Here is a 19,455-nt window from a genome sequence, read left to right on the forward strand (position 1 = left end):
TCTATCCATCTCTCTTTTCTGATTCTCTAACCTACCACAACGATTCAAACTTCTAACATTCCACGCTCTGACTCACAGAATGTCAGTATCCATCTCCTCGATGATTGCCCCCTCTCGTGTAGTCACCCAGAGATCCGAATGGGAGTCACTATTCTCTAACATACCTAGTAGAGAAAACAGATGGAGAGCAACGACTTATCTGTAAAAGCATGCATTGATGGAGTACACGTAAAGGAAAGGTATGGGTCCAAACTTTCCAGCTGTGACCTTGTCAGTGAAGGATAGAATAAGAATCGTGGGGGTCATTGTTGACGAGTAAACACTACTGTCAGGTAAAGGGAGGGGTGAGATAGGCAAGCCTCGAGCATGTAACATACAGTATACTTAGAACAGTCTTAAAAGTGACTGTGTTGTCCGGCCCCATAGCTAAATGGTTAGTGTGCTGGTCTTTGGCCTTTGGTCACAGGGGTTCGATTCCCGGCAGGGTCGGGATTTTTAACCATCACTGGTTAATTTCGCTGGCACGGGGCTTGGGTGTATGTGTCGTCTTCATCAGCATTTCATCCTCATCACGATGTGCAGGTCGCCTACGGGTGTCAATTCAAAAGACCTGCACCTGGTGAGCCGAACTTTTCCTCGGACACTCCCAGCACTAAAAGCCATACGCCATTTCAGTGACTGTTAAACATTGAGCAACAAAGGAAGGAATGAGGGTACATTGAAGAAGGTTCGACAGCTTATGGACTACTGATGACATTAGAACGTCTCTGTCTCATAATGTGGAAGAACTTGAACAGCTAGTACCCGAACTTGAATTAGTGTGCAGGGTAGAAGGTTTAAATGGAAACCTCTACAGAGCTCAAGTTTAGTCAAAACAAATGGCCTGAAAGAAATAAAGAAATAAATATGTGAACTGGATTAAAGCCACTTATATATATTTAACAAAGCCAAACTTTCTGCTGCCAAATTGCAGAAAGCTCGACTTTGTTAAATATATATAAGAGGCTTTAATCCAGTTCACAGTTCACATTGCCAAATTGCAGAAAGCTCCGCTTTGTTAAATATATATAAGTGGCTTTAATCCAGTTCACATATTTATTTCTTTATTGTAATACAATGAGCCACGAAAACCTATGTTCATTGTTCATATGTGTTCCCCTCGCTTCTGTTTTCTGTTTTAAATTGGCTTTGAGAGTTAAAAGGAGAAAAACAAAAGTGATCTGAAAGAAAAATTAACAGGATCAGTTTTCAACAACTTGCCTACATTAAATATTGCAACTAATTATGACTGCAAGTGAGAAATATAGTTTTAAGAAAGAAAATTATATTGGTTGGAAATGATCGTTTTTATTTCATTAGGAAGATTGGTAAATTGATGAGAATATAATGTTCTAATTTGCTTAATATTGATATAGAAATTTGAATGAACATCGAAACTGACTTTCAACCTGTTAGGTTTCGATAGCAATGCAGTCATGAAAATTCAATATTCATTGAATGAACTAGATGTTGAATTTCAAAAGCGACTATGAAGGAAGAAATTTGTCCAAAGCCTCAAAAGTGAACTGAGGTATCAACCTCTGTAGGTCAATGTAAATTACACAAATCTAGCCTTATTAAGATTCTAGAATTCCCCCCAAATCATCTATTGGCATGTGAGAAAATACACTGCCTGATAAAAAAAAAAGTTAATCACCCAGAAGGATTGGTCCAATATTATCCCATTTCGGTATACATGCATACCATTGATGTGTGAGTAAATGATTCGATTTATAAGGATCTGTAATGTGTAGAATGCCCACCAGAGTGTATTCATGTTGGCACCGTCCTGTTGATGATAAGTTGTTACTAGTCAACTGCTGTGAGTCAGGCATTTAAAGCAAGACGTGCAGAGAGAACTACGTACAGTAAGAAGCACCCACGATGCCTCGCAGATGCATTAGTCTATCCACCACTTGACAGAATTTGACAGAGGCCACATTGTGGGACTGCATGAGGCTGGTTGGTCATATTGTACAGTACAATTGCCAGGCATGTTGGCCATTCAGATGTCACATTAGTCGGATGTTGGACTCGGTGGGTACATGAGGGCACCCAATCGTGTCTTGCAGGTTCGGGTCAACCAGGAAACACCACCCCGAGGGAAGACTGTTGTATGGTACGCCAAGCATTGCGGAATCCCATGAATTCGGCACCCACCGAACATATATTGGAGACTCTACAACATCTTGTCAGTTCCTGCACAGTGTCTTGACGACTCATATCCGCTGGATTGGGGTCCTACCGCCCCATGTGTCGGTTGCCATTGACACCAGAAACTGGCGCCTGCATTTGGAGTGGTGCGTTGCCCGGGAGGCATAGACAGAGGATGACCGGCGCCGCATCATGTTCAGTGATGAGTCCCACTTCTCCATGACCTCTGATGACCATCGTGTGCAGGTTTGGTGGCGTCGAGGGCAGATCCTGCCCATATTGTGGAAATACACACAGGCAATGCATGCCCTTATGCAGTTCGGAATGGTGTCAAACAGCCTTTGGATCCTCTCCTGAGGCAAGTTCGTCCACAGTTGTCACAGCTGTCCCTCCAGATCCCGCAGGTTGGCACTGGGACTGAATCCCCTACCAATGCCATCCCATAAGTGTTCAATGATGGAGAAGTCCTGTCATCATTTACAAGGATCTGTAATGTGTGGGAAGCCATAGGATATGCGTTCAGGCCACCTTTAATAGTGCATCGGCAGAATTTGACAGCACAGCAATACGTCACAGGCATTCTGAGTCGGCATGTCCTACCCCTTATGACGCAGCACCCTTGGACAGTGTTCCAACAAGATAATACATGTCCACACGCAGCTCGTGTCTATGGACTGCCTAGGGCATGTTGAGGTCCTCCCGTGGCGAGCAAGACCCCCGGACTTCTCCATCATTGAACACTTATGGGATGGCATTGGAAGGGTATTCTGTCCCAGTGCCAACCTGCGGGATCTGGAGGGACAGCTGCGACAACTGTGGACGAACTTGCCTCAGGAGAGGATCCAAAGACTGTTTGACACCATTCCGAACCGCATAAGGGCATGCATTGCGGCTGGGGTGGGGTGTGACACCTTACTGACTTGGCACCAACATTCCACCTGTAACTGCCGACGGCCTTGTCTCTTTCATCCCATGTGGTAATCAGTTCAATAAAGGCACATGGTCTTTCAGTATATGTAATTTCATTCACTTTCAGCCACTCCTTATGGGTGCTCAACTTTTTTTTTTTTTTTTTTTTTTTTTTTTCAGGCAGTGTAATATGATGTTTGTCTAAATGTAGGATGATACTGTGCAAAAATAAGTTACATGAAAAGAATATTAGAAAAAAATTAATAACATAATGTTCATCAGTGTTCGTCCTACCTAATGACATTGTCAGCTGTGTTGCATCACTAACTCCATTTCATTCACATGTAGAACATGTCAGGGTTTAGATTTATTCTCATGTCATTGTGTAGTGCATCAGCCCGTTATTGCTTTGCTCGTCCCTTGGATCTCTTTCCGACAAATTACAGTGTGATACAATTCCTTTAGTTTTATCAATTGCCACCTTTTCAATACAATAAAAATATAGTACAAACTTACATATTTATTATGATGTTTATATGGTACATGTTTCGCTCCCTTTCGTGAGCATCATCAGCCAAACTATCATTAATCTAAGATTGTATAGGTTCATAAAACAATTCTTTTGGTTCAAGATTGTTCCTATAAAACTAATTGATAATCTTATAACATTTTAAAAGTCACACAACAATAAAAAACTATGTCTTAAGCTAACACTTTTTGTCTAAAATCTTCTTCAGTCTAACATTTTATTGCCAAAACTCATCTGGTGAACATCTTTTAAAATTGTTTAAAAAATAATAAAATAAAAACTTTTGAGATCTGGCTAGTTGAGTTGATTCCTGTTGCTTAACTTGTATAATTGTCATTAAAACTTCATAACTGTATTGAATATTTTCTGCAGTTGATAATTGTCATTATGGTCGATAGACTTGTTCTTGTTGCTGGAGTAACATGTATAAAATATATTGGTATTAATTTATATTATCAATGGGGTAAAATTGTTCGTGAACAAACTTGTTGATGAAACACTTTCTGATGTGATATTGGATTTAAAATGTTCTCGAACGTTCCATAATGGCTCGTTGGTATATTTGTAATGAAAGATAAAAATTATATGTTTATGGTTTTGATTGTATTTCTTTATAACATCTTATTGGAAGAATTGTCACTTACTTTCCTTTGTACTGCGTAATTGTTTGGTGTTACTCCTAGCCTCTTGAGAACTACTTGTTGTCCTGTTTGCACTTCTTGTGTTGTATGAGTGAGTGTGGATGAGTTTACGTTTTGGCGGGGAGGGGGAAGGGGAAGTTAAGGTAGGCGGCGTATTGATAGCTGCAGTAGACTGTGGAGGGGATAGTCTAGGAGAAGTGAGGGGAGGAGTTGAGTTTGTTTGTGTTAATAAGCCATTAATTTTTATCGGATTAAAATGTTTATAGAATTTATTTATATCTGATTTGAGTATTTGTGTTAGTTCCGGTAATTGTAATAAGATGGGATTCTTTATTTCTATTTCGTCATTTAGGTTTTTATTTTTATTGTATTGTTGATCTAAATGAATGTATATGTTTTCCAGTTCCGTCATTTCTTTTCCTTTTTCTACTTTTCTTAAGATTTTTAAATCCCTTTCAATAGTTGTAAAACTGTGTCCAGTTTCTTGCATGTGTGTACTCATTGCAGAATGTTTCCTGTGTTTGGCGCATTTACATGTTCGAGATATCTTATTGACGTCAGAAAAGTTGGATGGCGCAGCCACGCGGTAGAATGTTGAAGCTGCAACATAGTGACTGGTGAGGTATATTTACATGGCGAAGCATTGACGTCGTGGTGGAAACAGAAAGAAAATTGTCAAATTTGAGGAGGTACTGCTCTGTATACGGTTGTAAATCATATAAAACGGATGCGAAATCTGTTCACTACTTTCCTGTACAAAAAGTTCAGAGAGAAAGATGGGTTTCCGCGCTGTCAATTGGAAAATGTGTTACGCGATACATGACAGTGTGCAGTCTGCATTCTCGAGAAGATGACTTCTTTCCACAGCGTAGGTACCGGTACTGTTTATTGTACCCATTGATAGTTATTGTCTCTAATTTGTATTCACAAAGATTTAGCTACATCAAAAATACTGATAAACTTGTAGACTAATACTTCTGTGCCGCACATAGAATGTAATCCGCTCTTTGTAAACTTCTTCATATGTGTAACAGCCGGCAGTAAATTAACTATCTACATGTGAGTAATATCTTTAACTGGTAGTAATTAAGCACTGCATTTAAATTGCCTATAAAATACTTCTATCAATGAAAGAAAATATGTGTACTTTGCTATCATAAATTAGCTTTATTTGCTATTTGTTTTACGTCACACTGAAACAGATAGGTCTTATGGCGACGATGGGACAGGAAAGGTCTAGGAATGGGAAGGAAGCGGCCGTAGCCTTAATTAAGGTACAGCCCCAGCATTTGCCTGGTGTTAAAATGGGAAACCACGGAAAATCATCTTCAGGGCTGCCGACAGTGGGGTTCGAACCCACTATCTCCCGGATGCGAGCTCACAGCTGCACGCTCCTAACCGCACGGCCAACTCGCCCCGGTCATCTTAAATTAGAAGCCATAACCTAATTATTTGGTAGAATTGGACAAACCAAGTATTCTTCAACCCCAAACAGCTGTGACTGTAGAGGTTATAGTACTCTTAAATTATAATTTTCCAACTTTGCTCTGCATATTCTGTAGGTAGTTATAATTTTTATACTTATTGTTGTCGGTTCTAAGTTCTAAATCTTGTGCTGATGGTAAAAATGGAACAACATTAAGTTTATGTGGGCTGTTCCAACACAAGCCTGTATAAAGCCTAGGATTTATTTGCTTTACAACATTTACTTAGTAGAATTATTATTTTCTTTCTTCCCCAAGATTACAGTTTAAAAGCAGGTAACTCCCCCGTCACCTGGCTAAGGCTTTGGCATGGACCAAATCAACAAGAAATTACTCCATAACCTCTAACAGTGGAAAATTACAGTAGCTTAACTGTTAAGGTGAATTAGCGTGTCAACGGTAACATTTCTCTGACAAACCCGCTTTACATGTACAGTTGCACTTCACATTTTCACCCCGTTGTTCAAGACAACATTAACTTTGTGTGGTTTTGAATCGATGTGGGATGATTGCAAACACAACGCTACAACACCAGTTTCATCTTCTGTTTCAAACTTTTTACCTACACATATCAAGTAATTACGTTTGAATATTTCTTCCCCTTCCACTAATGGACACGTGAAATCTCCGACAACTCTCAACAGTCGCGCATACGACACCAAAGACATTTTGAACACTTAATAAATCCTACAGACGCACACCCGATCACTGTCGTGTTTACTTCCCGTCATTATCTCACCGCCATATTGGAAACAGCTGACTGTAAGCTCCTCCCCCGTTTCGGACGTCAATTATAAAGCTTCGGCCAGTCTGGCCAACGTATGAAAAATTGCACTCTGCGCACGTGAGCCTATATATTCCAGATCCTTGATATTGATTACTATTTATATTAACTTTATTGTGGTTGAAGAAAACGTTTCGGTTCGTGTTTTGGGTCTTGAAGGCAATGTTAATATTTTGTTTTTTGATGGTATTAGTGATTTGGTATATAGCTGGGTTAGTAAATGTGAAAGTTGCAAATTTGGATTTTTTATTTTTATCTGGTACTACAAGATTAGTGGCCAATTTTATTTTCACCTTATTAATGATTTTGTTAATCATTTCTATTTTGTAACCGTTATTGAGTGCTAGATCTTTTATAAAATCAAGTTCTTTCTTTAAACTCTTGTATGTTAGTGGAATTTTTAGGGCTCTGTAAACCAAATTCAAAAATGCTGCCTGTTTGTGAGAGTTGGGGTGGAGTGAGTCGATTTTGATCGTTACTGGAGTAAACGTCGGTTTTCTATAAATCTGGAAGTCAAATTTGTTTATCTAGGAAACTTAATGAATTGTTCCTTTCATCTTCCTTAGTGAATTTTATATTACTGTCTAATTCATTTAAAAAATCCAAAATATTATCACTAGTGTTCAGTTTACTGTCTATTATAACAAACGTGTCATCCACGTATCTCAGCCAAAGGTTTAGTCCATCTATGTTATTTAAAATTTTAACATGTTCTAAATGATCCATATAAATGTTAGCGCTAGTATACCTGATGCAGGATCACCCATTCCTGAGCACATTTGCTGATATATCTTTTGATTAAATGTGAAGTAATTATTATTTAAAGTAAATCTTAATACATTTATGAATTCTTCTATTTCACACTTACTTAATTTACTAAGATTGAATAAATTTATTTTGATTATATTAATGGTTTCGTTGATCGTAGGAACGATTTTCTGACTAATCTGAACAGAGCCCAGTTCCAGTTTGTTTGTCCTCTACTGTACTTCCAACTGAGATGTGGAAATTACTTGGACCATAGGTGGCTCAATTTCTGACAGATCTGTTCAGCAGGATCATTGATGAAAATGAAACCAGGCGAGTTGGGCGTGTGGTCAGGGCCGTGAAGCTGTGAGCTTGCATCCGGGAGATAGTGGGTTTGAACCCCACTGTCGGCAGCCCAGAAGATGGTTTTCTGTGGTTTCCCATTTTCACACCAGGCAGATGCTGGGGCTTTATCTTAGTGTAGGCCATGGCTGCTTCCTTTCCATTCCTAGGCCTTTCCTATCCCACCATTGCCATAAGACCTATCTATGTCGGTGCGACATAATGCAAATAGCGGAAAAAAAAAAAAAAAAAGCTGAAAATGAAGCCCTTCTAATCTGACTTACCATCATCACAGTTCCAGTAATGGAATGGTAGAAGTTATTTCAGAATGCCTGTGGATCTCAGCTAGATTTTTAACTGCTAGACCTAGACCGATGCTGGAAATGTCACCTGTATAAATTTGGACTCTGACTTTTCGGTAAAGCAGTAAAGCCCTAACTGTATGGCCAACTCGCCCGGTCATACAGAAACATGATTGATGTCTACTTGAGATGGAAATAAAGATCTTTTAATGGCTTCTGGGACTTACTGAATTGAGCCAAGATACTAGGATGTTAGGACTGCATTTGGAGTAGTCCTAATAAGTGTAGAAAATGGAGCGATGGGTCAGTTGACATCAACAACATTGATCTTCCTGAACAAATAAGTTATAAAAATTGGAATCACTCACGTTCTCAAGTGGTTATACACACTCATATGCACAAAATAGAGTTAACACAGGTTAGATAAAGTGGTGCCAAGGTACAGAAGTTCCTTTGCATCAGAAGGTGTCTCTGAACTTTAACAACAAATAATAATATAACAATAATTCATCCATTGCCTCTGTACAGGGAGAGTGCTTACCAGTCATAAAAAACTTTTTTTTTTTTGGCTAGTGGCTTTACATCGCACCGACACAGATAGGTCTTATGGCGACAATGGGAGAGGAAAGGCCTAGGAGTTGGAAGGAAGCAGCCGTGGCCTTAATTAAGGTACAGCCCCATCATTTGCCTGGTGTGAAAATGGGAAACCACGGAAAACCATCTTCAGGGCTGCCGACAGTGGTATTTGAACCCACTATCTCTCATATGCAAGCTCTCACGCGCCCCTAACTGTATGGCCAACTCGCCCGGTCATACAGAAACATGATTGATGTCTACTTGAGATGGAAATAAAGATCTTTTAATGGCTTCTGGGACTTACTGAATTGAGCCAAGAAACTAGGATGTTAGGACTGCATTTGGAGTAGTCCTAATTTTTGAGAATATCAAGGAGACTTACCTAAGATGGCCACACGCCATACAGCAATAACCCTTCAGTTGTGAAGATGGCACTAGATTTCGACCACAAGGTTGGCTAACTAAATGATGGCTTGACACTCTGCAGGATAACATATACTTGGTGGCTTAATTCTAGATGATGCTGAAGATTGTATAAAGCAGACAGTATAGTGTAGAAAAGCAGACTCTGCTATTAAATGGGCACTTGGAAGAACACACTGAGCTTTCTCAGCAAATATCCTTTCTTCGTTACTAAACACTGTTCAGAGCACAGTTGTGAACTGTTGTCAGGTACACTAACAGTATAATCTTGTGGTTGACATAAAACATGCTGTACTCTAATTTCAAATCTTCATATACTGAACAGTTAAAGACTACTCATTGCAATGGATATTGACTTTTACACATCCAAGTATATGCATGTATTGTTATTCTCTTCCTGATTATTTGAAGTATAGTGAAAAAGATATCTCTTAGCAGTTCATTTTTTTTTTTCAGGGAAAGTAAGAAGGAAGATGTCATAAAAGAAGCAGAAAAGAGGTTATCTGTCCTCGAATCAACCTTTTTCCGGATGATAGCCGACGAGTTGATTGGAGAAGATCCACACCATTATCTCAGGGCTTATACTGCAGGTAACTCCAATTATCACTGGGCAATTTGCTATATAGTGCATTATATAAGTGGATACAAAATTTGGAATTAAATCATTTTCCTTCAGTATAGAAGTATTTTACAGGTGCCATTTTTTTTTTATGAAGGAACGAAACTTATATAATAAAACTCAGTATTGAAGATAATGATTGTGTAATCTTCTTGAACGTTGTTAGCACTGTCGTGACCTACCTGTCCTGAGAGACGTTCTTGTAGGTTGGTCACCAGGCAGTTGGATGTTGAAGTATTACCTGTCCTGCCGAGCGGAAAGTTGGGAGGTAATTGTAGGTGTAACTCTGTCCTGCAACTCACGAAATGAAAGAATTGATAACTTCCACTGTCTTTTATTTCCTAAGACGACTAAGTCTAACTATATACAAGTATATACAAGTTGGATATGTCGTTCTGAAAAAAGAAGAGAGCTTGCTCCACACGCCTACTCTACGAGTTTATCTGACTTTTGCCCTGCGGCACGTATCACTTCCTGACACGAACAACTGCTCGAAAGAGCCTCGTTCTGAAAGTACGAATTACTGGTCGGGAGAGAGCCCCGCGCCATCTTGGCCTAGGGTTATATCTGCTCTCCTGAAGCAAAGGTCGATCTCTTCCCACCATCCTAGGGGTTGGGTCTTAGGGCGTTACTTAGCTATTCACCTTGTTGGTGGCGCCCTCAACTATTATTCTCAAATAATTATCCCAATACGTGCTGCCCTCTGGGCACTACTGTCTCTGTCTCACTTCGTACTTTTCTTTCCTTGTCTCTCTAAAGTGCAACTGTACTGCCTTGTCCCTTTGTCGGATGTCGGCAAGCCGCTTAGCTCGCATACCAACTCTGTTTGTCCACATCAAACAAACAAGTAAATATCCTTTCTCATCAACAGGCTTTCGTAAGCGCATTTCACAAGCTGCTCTCCACTACATGTAACTTCTTGAAAAGTTCCTTCTTCCTTCTAAATATTAATTCTGACTATAATTATTATACAATTACTTTGATACTACAAGGTGTCTCATATCAATGATTATTATTCTAATACTAGTTTGTTTCTCTGGGCACCTTGAGTTCGAGTCTCGGCTGCAAATCCCGGCTGCCGTCCATCTGGCAGTCCGCCGGTTCGAGTCCCTGCGGAGGTCGGTACACGACAGCACTTAAATATATAGCAACCTGATTTTCAGTGCCTGAACCTCATGTTTATTCATGTTTCTCTTGAAGCCATCCTCAGTTGATTGTGTTATTGTTACGTTCAAAATTTATCAACCTGTCTTGGTAGGATTTAAAATATTTTGGCCATTTCTTGCACAGTGGGAGCTTTTGTTTCAGGTATTTCATAAAAATGTTAGCTTCTTACCGTATAACTCATTCTTTCTCTTCTTTACCCAATTATAAGCATTGTCAAGAAGATACATTGTATTTAAATAATTTATTGGCATCATATCATATAGTTTTATTTCTTAATAAACTTGTAAATCCCAGGGCCTTGTGACTTGTTAGCACAGAGTGGCAACTATAAGGCTCCTTCTCTTACAGGTCCCAGGTTCCTTCATATTTCATATATGACTTTTTGTGGTCACCTCTTGTTCTCTTCCAGGTATGATAATGATGGTGAAAGCAAACATTGGAAATCAAGTAGGTTGGTCTTCAAAACAAAACACAATGTGAATTTGAAGGTGACTACAGCCCAGTTCGGGAGGCACGTAATTTGCTACATTGATGGCAGGCATTCCCAGGAGGGGCAGCTTAGTGTTGTTCCATTTCCTCTCAGCTGTTCTTTTACTTTTCTACATAGCCTCTTGGCACCTACTGTTCATTGCCAGTTATATTCATAATGGAGCGTACCATAGTGGGTTAATGACCTGGATGGACTGTTGAGGGCTGAGGTCTCCTAGTGATCAATATTAGTGTTACACATGTTCATGTTATTAATTACATGCTTAAATCACTTCATCTCACCTCTAACACAGGAACTGTCTCCTTATAATCTGACTTGTATGCTGGAGGTGTGTGCCTTTTCAAGTACCCTAATATTTGTGCATCTTTTTTGCCATACTATTTGAAGCATTATCCTCAAACATTGATGGTAATATTGTTCCAGTTTTTTAATTTATTACCTGTAGCTTGTCCAACACTCAGATCTGTAATGTGGGAATTACAACTGAATACAAAGATCTTTGTTGTTGATATCATGGTTGTCAAAATCTCTAGGTCTTAGTCTGGAAAAATTGTCTCACTTTGTTAAAGCTGATGCTGATCTCTTTTTATCCTTCCCCTAGAACTCATTGGTGAAAGATCTGGGTCTTACTGATATTAAGTTTAAGACCAGTCTTTTTTTTATGCAGTGACAAAAGCAATTAAAAGATCATAAGGTCTCTGACTAAGCTACAAATGCATTATCATCAGCATATTGTAGTTTAACTAATGACACAGGAGATGTTTGAGTTCTCGTCTTCATTCTGCTCTAATTGTAAAGTTCCCCATCCATCCCATATATTCCTGGTGGAAGATAATCTTGACGAGTTGGACGACACTGGCAACTGTCAGGGAAAACGTGGGAGCAGTTGTGCAGCCTTGTTTAACACCAATATTGATATGGAATGGCTTTCCAGCAGAGTCATTACTGATATCTATATATATATAAAATAAGAGTTTTGTCTGTACATTACTCAGAATTTGATAATAATGGTATTTCTGTATCGGTCATGTCCATAGTAACAAGAAAATGCATTTTTTACTTTGCCGTAATTTCTGTCTGTCTGTCTGTCTGTCTGTCTGTCTGTCTGTCTGTCTGTCTGTCTGTCTGTCTGTCTGTCTGCACACGCATCACGAGAAAACGGTTGAAGAGAATTTAATGAAAATCGGTATGTGAAGTCAGGGGATGAGCCTCTACAATCTAGGCTATAGATCATTTTACTCACGCTGAGTGAAATGGTAGTTTAGGGGAAGGCCTAAAATTGAATTCTCAACTATTTATGTTATTAGTGGTCTAATAAAAACGGTATGTTAAGTCGGAGGATGAGCCTCTACAATCTACGCTATAAATCATTTTACTCACGCTGAGTAAAATGGTAGTTTAGGGGAAGGCCTAAAATTGAATTCTCAACTATTTATGTTATTAGTGGTCGTATTTTAAAGAAAATGGGTATGCAAAGTTGGGAAATAAGTCGCTATAGTCTAGGCTTAAATTATTTTATTCACGCTGAGAAAAATGGTAGTTTAGGGGAAGGCCTAAAATTTAATTCTCAAATATTGTTGTTATTAGTAGTCCTATCTTGATGAAAATCGGTATGCAAAGTCAGGAAATACGTCGCTATAGTCTAGGCTGTAAATTATTTTATTCACGCTGAGTGAAATGGTAGTTTAGGGGAAGGCCTAAAATGAAATTCTCAGATATTTCTTATTAGAGGTGTAATCGATGAATGCTACATAACTAAGGTTATATAGTATTAAATTTCCTATTATTCATGTCTTATACATTGTTACGTACTGGCTATGATCACAAACATATTCATGAATTTGGATTTTTGTTACTAGGACCATATCAGCGCCGAGTAACGAGAAAATGGGTCAACAGTATTTAATGAAAATCGCTATATAAGTCGCAGAATAAGAAACTACAGTTTACGGTATAAAATATTTTACAAATCACAGAGTCGAAAGAAAACTAAATGTGAAGGCCTACAATATAGAACGCTCCTAACATTGATCAACAGTAACATTACATTGAGCATTGTTTGTCGTGATGTGCTTTGTGTCTTCTGTTGCCCCTCATCTCCGGTAAATAGGAGTACAGAGTACTGCGTACAGAGTATTTTTTATTTGATTTACGTCACACCGACATAGATAGGTTTTATGGCGACGATGGTATAGGAAAGGGCTAGGAGTGCCTTAGGCCTTAATTAAGGTACAGGCCCAGCATTTGATTGGTGTGAAAGTGGGAAACCACGGAATACCATCTTCAGCGCTGCCGACAATGGGATTCGAATCCACTATCTCTCGGATGCAAGCTCACAGCTGCGCACCGCTAACCACACGGTCAACTCGCCCAGTCGTACAGAGTGTAACAGCCTGCCTGAATATTGATGGGAAGTAGCTGGGGAGTAAGATAACTTTCTTCTTTAGCATGCCATTCCCCTGGTTTATACATTTTCTGATACTACTGGTACATAACACACTGGATCATCATAGCATTCGGGCTATTCAATACCTACTCTGAGGCACTGATTGGAATGAACAGTGTGCATATTTAGCGGAATAATGGCAGATGAGTGTTCATGGCAATTTGCGGCCTGGTCATCCCAGCTCTGGAACTTTGGGCTATTAGATTGGCACCGCAATCTAACCGCAGCACTGTTCGTTAAAAGTGATAAAACGTGCGGCTTTCCATTTGATTAAGTATTTTATATGATAGTATTGCTTTTAATCGCTACATTCATACTTACGTTTTTGTAATGACGTATGTTGATTTCAGTTAAGAAAAGTCAGTCTTTCTGAGAATCCCGTAGCGAAGCACGGGTACATCAGCTAGTCAGTCTATATTGAGCTATCTCAAGATGGCAGTGAATTTCGATGTTCCATAAAGCTTCACGGTTTACTGAATCAAACGCCTTGGTGAGATGAATAAAGGTAATATAGAAAGATCTATTTTGTTCTGCACATTCCTCTGCAATCTGATTTATTTATTTAGCATATGGTATTACACAAGGCAGAAAAACAACTATACATACAAAGGACACTAAACAATACATACAAATATTATGTATTAATAAATAAATAAAACATACACATATTAAAATACATATCAATGGAATGACACAAAACAAAATAATATTAGAGCCTAACCTCCAATCTAGCTGTCCAATCAAGGCTCGATGGTGTGGCAGTGAAAAAGTCTTTCAGATCACCCGTGTAGGCTTTCAAATTGCACTCTTCAATGATGTGCTGGATGGTTTGGTATGGTGCTTCACAATTACAGGTTGGGCTTGACTGCTCACCCCACTTCTGTAGGTTGTATGCACATATCCAGAACCTGACAAGCTGTGAATATCTTATCTGTGGTCCTTCTAGATAATCTGAAACCACACTGGCTCTCTGGAAGTACAGTAGAAGTCTGTTATAGTGAGATTTCATGACAGCAAAAAATTTACTCGCTATAGCAGATTGTCGTTATATCTGATTTTTCGTAAAATTCTGGTGAAAACCTCACTCACATTAAAATCAATATGCAACGGCAATCAGTTTGTTCAAAACTTGTGTTTTTGCGTATTTTCATACAACGATTTACTCGTTAGCTTTTTTTTCTAATTCCGAGGCGGCATGAATAAATTCTGAAAAATTGGTGTTGTATCACTTCTGTGGTAAACATGTCAGTTTTCTTATTCAAACAGCGTCACCTAACCTAACTTACCCTCATATGTATCATGAAAACATATTTCAAGCGCCAGTAGAGTAATGATAACCTTTTCGCTATAAGTTTACATGGGAAGAGCCTTTCCGGAATTTAACCAGACACATGAAAATACAGTTAACCCTCGTTAGTTCGTTTTCGCTTACCACGTCGTAAATTGAAAGTCCTGATCCACATTGTATTAAATCTGTATGAAAATACATCACTTATCGTATCGCATATTTTTACTTACCGCTTAGTATGACCACATTTTTCCTTGTCCTGAAAATGTTTTTTGTCATCCCTTGTGAAAGGAATGCGATTTCCAACACAGATTAGAGCCCTTGCCACAGGAGGCAGGTTGAGGAAAGTTGCTTGAAAATGGGAAATGGCCTTGAATTCCTGAGCTTTATGGTTAGTCCACACCGAAGTTAATAAACAATGTTAACAAAACAAAGTTAATAAACAATGTTAATGAAAACATTCCTCAACATGTTAATAAACTTTTGTTAACTAACTTCTGCAACATTGTGTCCACACCAAAATAGGTGTTTGTGAGGTTACAGTTGATAGGGTCAGGAAGAAGAAAATAATTACAGCTGCAGCTTTCATTATTTTATTGAGTACAATTAGAGAAAAGCACAGACGCGAAGTGTGGCAAAGAAAAATACTGGAGAGGCGAGAAGAATTAAGTTTGGAAAGAACACTTCTGTCAGAACCTTTAATTCATGATGCAGCAGGCTTTCAAAATTCTCTACCCCCTGTAGATGGGGGACGCAGATGTAGAATACACCCCCAGTATCCCCTGCCTGTCGTAAGAGGTGACTAAAAGGGGCGACCTAGGTGCGGACATGGATTGCGGTTTGGTATTATGTGTTGGCTGAATACATTCACAGGTAATCCCTGCTTATTGTAGAAGGCGACTAAAAGGGTCATGTGGCCATCGATCCCCTCTTTATTTTTTTATTTTTTTGAGGGCCAGTTGTTGACCGATTCAAAATTCTTCATGTGTGTGCTGCTCAGATATGGGCCTCTTACGGTTGCGATTATACCCGAAAGCCCGCTCGTGAATGCCCAGGAATCTTGCGGGTGGGAGTGCCATGTATCCTTGGGATAGTAACCGCTTGACAACACAGGTCCCCGCACAGCTGAATGCCAGAAGGACATATTATTATTAACTGTTTTTTTATTTTTCTCTGTATTTATTATTATTACTCTGTACACGTTTGGGATACATGCTGTTGCGAGTGATTGGAGGAAGGGAGTCCTAGTGCTCATTGCCTCAGTTGTCTAATCCCTATTCTACAATTTTCTATGGTGTTTTTATAAGCACTCTGCTCTACTTGGATGTAATTAAGATGTATAGCCTTCTCCATCAGATTTCTTTTTTCTTCCTCATCCATAATTGACAGTTAAACAGTTTGACTGCTTCTGCAAGTCATACAAAGATCAGTCTTGGGTTTCTGAACTACTATGTTACTACAGAATGTACGCCAGATGGAATACCAGGACGAGAGTGATACAGGAATTCTCTCTTAATGATTTACAACTGTCAGAGTGTAATGTATGAACGTACTTCTTAGACATGCTGGTTGGGAGAAGCACGAGATCATTTCTTTGTTTTGTAGGGATCCGGCCTGGCATGACAAGTGCATTTTGTTCACTGAAATTATTCATAAAGTTGACTGCATGTTTACGATCATCAAAATAGATTTTATCTGGAGAAGTCTTTAATACATTTTGGTGAATTTTAGGCTGCACCCCTTCTTTCTTGAATTGTTCCTTTAAATGTTTTAGACTCTTAGAAGCACAAGCAAATACAGATTGAAAGAATGAGTAACACACATCCTGCCCTCTGAAGTGATAAGTTGTGTAAGTTTCTTTCCTGTCATAATTTTTTCTCTTAGTAGCTGTTGTCATTGGCTGGTTTCGTACTAAAGCATTCATCGCACCCATCATTAATATGTGGTGGTAATTGACGTGTTGTCCACAACTGTAATCCAGTTCCTGACATTCTATTCTCGACGAATGAATGAAGCTTTCGGGAAAAAGACCAGTGCAATTTATTGTACAGTCATAACCCTTGTTTACAAATTCCTTAACCTCCTTCGTATATTCGGAGGCTGTTTGAACTTTGGGAGCATCATGTAGAACACTTACGTCCACATCAGCAGAGTCCTCCTGCAGCTCATCTGTTGTGGAAATTTTAAAAGATTCACTTTCCTTAAAATCACTATCCTCACCATTATTTTCACTTTCAAACTTGTGGGGTGCACTGAAGTAGTCTGAAATAACATTTGAGAGTTCTGGCGACAAGTCACTGTCTGTATATTGTTTTTAAAGCTTTTACAATAACATCTGCTGCATCACTAGGCCCTGACATGGTGGTAATTATTACTCCTTATTTTGGAACCTAATCTGTTTTTAAAACTTTTTAAATCATCGCCATAAGACCTATCTGTGTCGGTGCGACGTAAAGCCCCTAGAAAAAAAACTTTTTAATAAACTTAAATTCACAACTACACGAATAATAAAGAAAACACCACACTTCTCCACACTATGAAATACACTGAAAGACTGCATCGGTATCAAAATCAAAATCTCTTTATTTGCAAATGAGGTGCCTACCTCGGTGGCAAATGGTACACTAAAATACATTATTGTCAAGCACTAAATATTAAATTAACAAGAGAACAAAATTTTCCTATAATACAATATTATACAATTTACGCTCACAATCTATATATATAAAATAAGAGTTTTGTCTGTACATTGCTCAGAATTTGAAAATAATGGTATTTCTGTATCGGTCATGTCCATAGTAACAAGAAAATGCACTTTTTACTTTTCCGTAATTTCTGTCTGTCTGTCTGTCTGTATGTATGTACACACATCACGAGAAAACGGTTGAAGAGAATTTAATGAAAATCGGTATGTGAGGTCGGGGGATGAGCCTCTACAATCTAGGCTATAAATCATTTTGCTCACGCTGAGTGAAATGGTAGTTTAGGGGAAGGCCTAAAATTGAATTCTCAACTATTTTTGTTATTAGTGGTCTAATGAAAATCGGTATCTGAAGTCGGGGGATGAGCCTCTACAATCTAGGCTATAAATCATTTTACTCACGCTGAGTGAAATGGTAGTTTAGGGGAAGGCCTAAAATTGAATTCTCAACTATTTATGTTATTAGTGGTCGTATTTTAAAGAAAATGGGTATGCAAAGTCGGGGAATAAGTTGCTACAATCTAGGCTATCAATAATTGTGTTCACGCTGAGAAAAATGGTAGTTTAGGGGAAGGCTTAAAATTTAATTCTCAAATGTTGTTATTAGTAGTCCTATCTTGATGAAAATCGGTATGCAAAGTCAGGAAATAAGTCACTATAGTCTAGGCTGTAAATTATTTTATTCACGCTGAGTGAAATGGTAGTTTAGGGGAAGGCCTAAAATGTAATTATCAAATATTTCTTATTAGAGGTGTAATCGATGAATGCTACATAACTAAGGTTACATAGTATTAAATTTCCTATTATTCATGTCTTATACATTGTTACCGTACTGGCTATGATCACAAAGATATTCAAAATTTGGATTTTTGTTACTAAGTCCATATCAGGGCCGAGTAACGAGAAAATGGGTAAACAGTATTTAATGAAAATCGGTATGTAAAGTCGGAGGGTAAGAAACTACAGTTTATGGTATAAAATATTTTACAAATCACAGAGTCGAAAGAAAACTAAATGTGAAGGCCTACAATATAGAAAGTTCATAACGTTGATCAACAATAACATTACATTGACCATTGTTTGTCGTGATGTGCTTTGTGTCTTCTGTTGCCACTCATCTCCGGTAGATAAGATTACTGCTGCGTACAGAGTATTTTTTTTTATTTCATTTACGTTTCACCGACATAGATAGGTTTTATGGCGACGATGGGATAGGAAAGGGCTAGGAGTGACTTAGGCTTTAATTAAGGTACAGGCCCAGCATTTGACTGGTGTGAAAGTGGGAAACCACGGAATACCATCTTCAGCGCTGCCGACAATGTGGTTCGAATCCATTATCTCTCGGATGCAAGCTCACAGCTGCGCACCGCTAACCACACGGTCAACTCGCCCAGCCGTACAGAGTGTAACAGCCTGCCTGAATATTGATGGGAAGTAGCTGGGGAGTTAGATAACTTTCTTCTTTAGCATGCCATTCCCCTGGTTTATAAATTTTCTTATACTGCTGGTACGTAACACACTGGATCATCATAGCATTCGGGCTATTCAATCCCTACACTGAGGCACTGATTGGAATGAACAGTGTGCATATTTAGCGGAATAATGGCAGATGAGTGTTCATGGCAATCTGCGGCCTGGTCATCCCAGCTCTGGAACTTTGGACTATTAGATTGGCACCGCAATCTAACCGCAGCACTGTTCGTTAAAAGTGATAAAATGTGCGGCTTTCCATTTGATCGAGTATTTTATATGATAGCATTGCTTTTAATCGCTACATTCATACTTACGTTTTTGTAATGACCTATGTTGATTTC

At 38.8% G+C, this 19,455-nt stretch overlaps 1 protein-coding gene across 1 annotated transcript in view; it reads left to right on the forward strand.

Annotated features, from left to right (window-relative positions):
• Window positions 1-19,455, forward strand: part of Trax (Translin associated factor X) — a 40,472-nt gene that overhangs the window by 13,038 nt on the left and 7,979 nt on the right. The window contains exon 3 of the mRNA XM_067145126.2: window positions 9,387-9,520. Coding sequence (XP_067001227.1) covers window positions 9,387-9,520 — 134 coding nt within the window. The remainder of the gene's footprint in view (window positions 1-9,386; window positions 9,521-19,455) is intronic.

This window comes from Anabrus simplex, chromosome 4, assembly GCF_040414725.1.
Source record: "Anabrus simplex isolate iqAnaSimp1 chromosome 4, ASM4041472v1, whole genome shotgun sequence".
NCBI classification, from domain to species: Eukaryota; Metazoa; Arthropoda; class Insecta; order Orthoptera; family Tettigoniidae; genus Anabrus; species Anabrus simplex.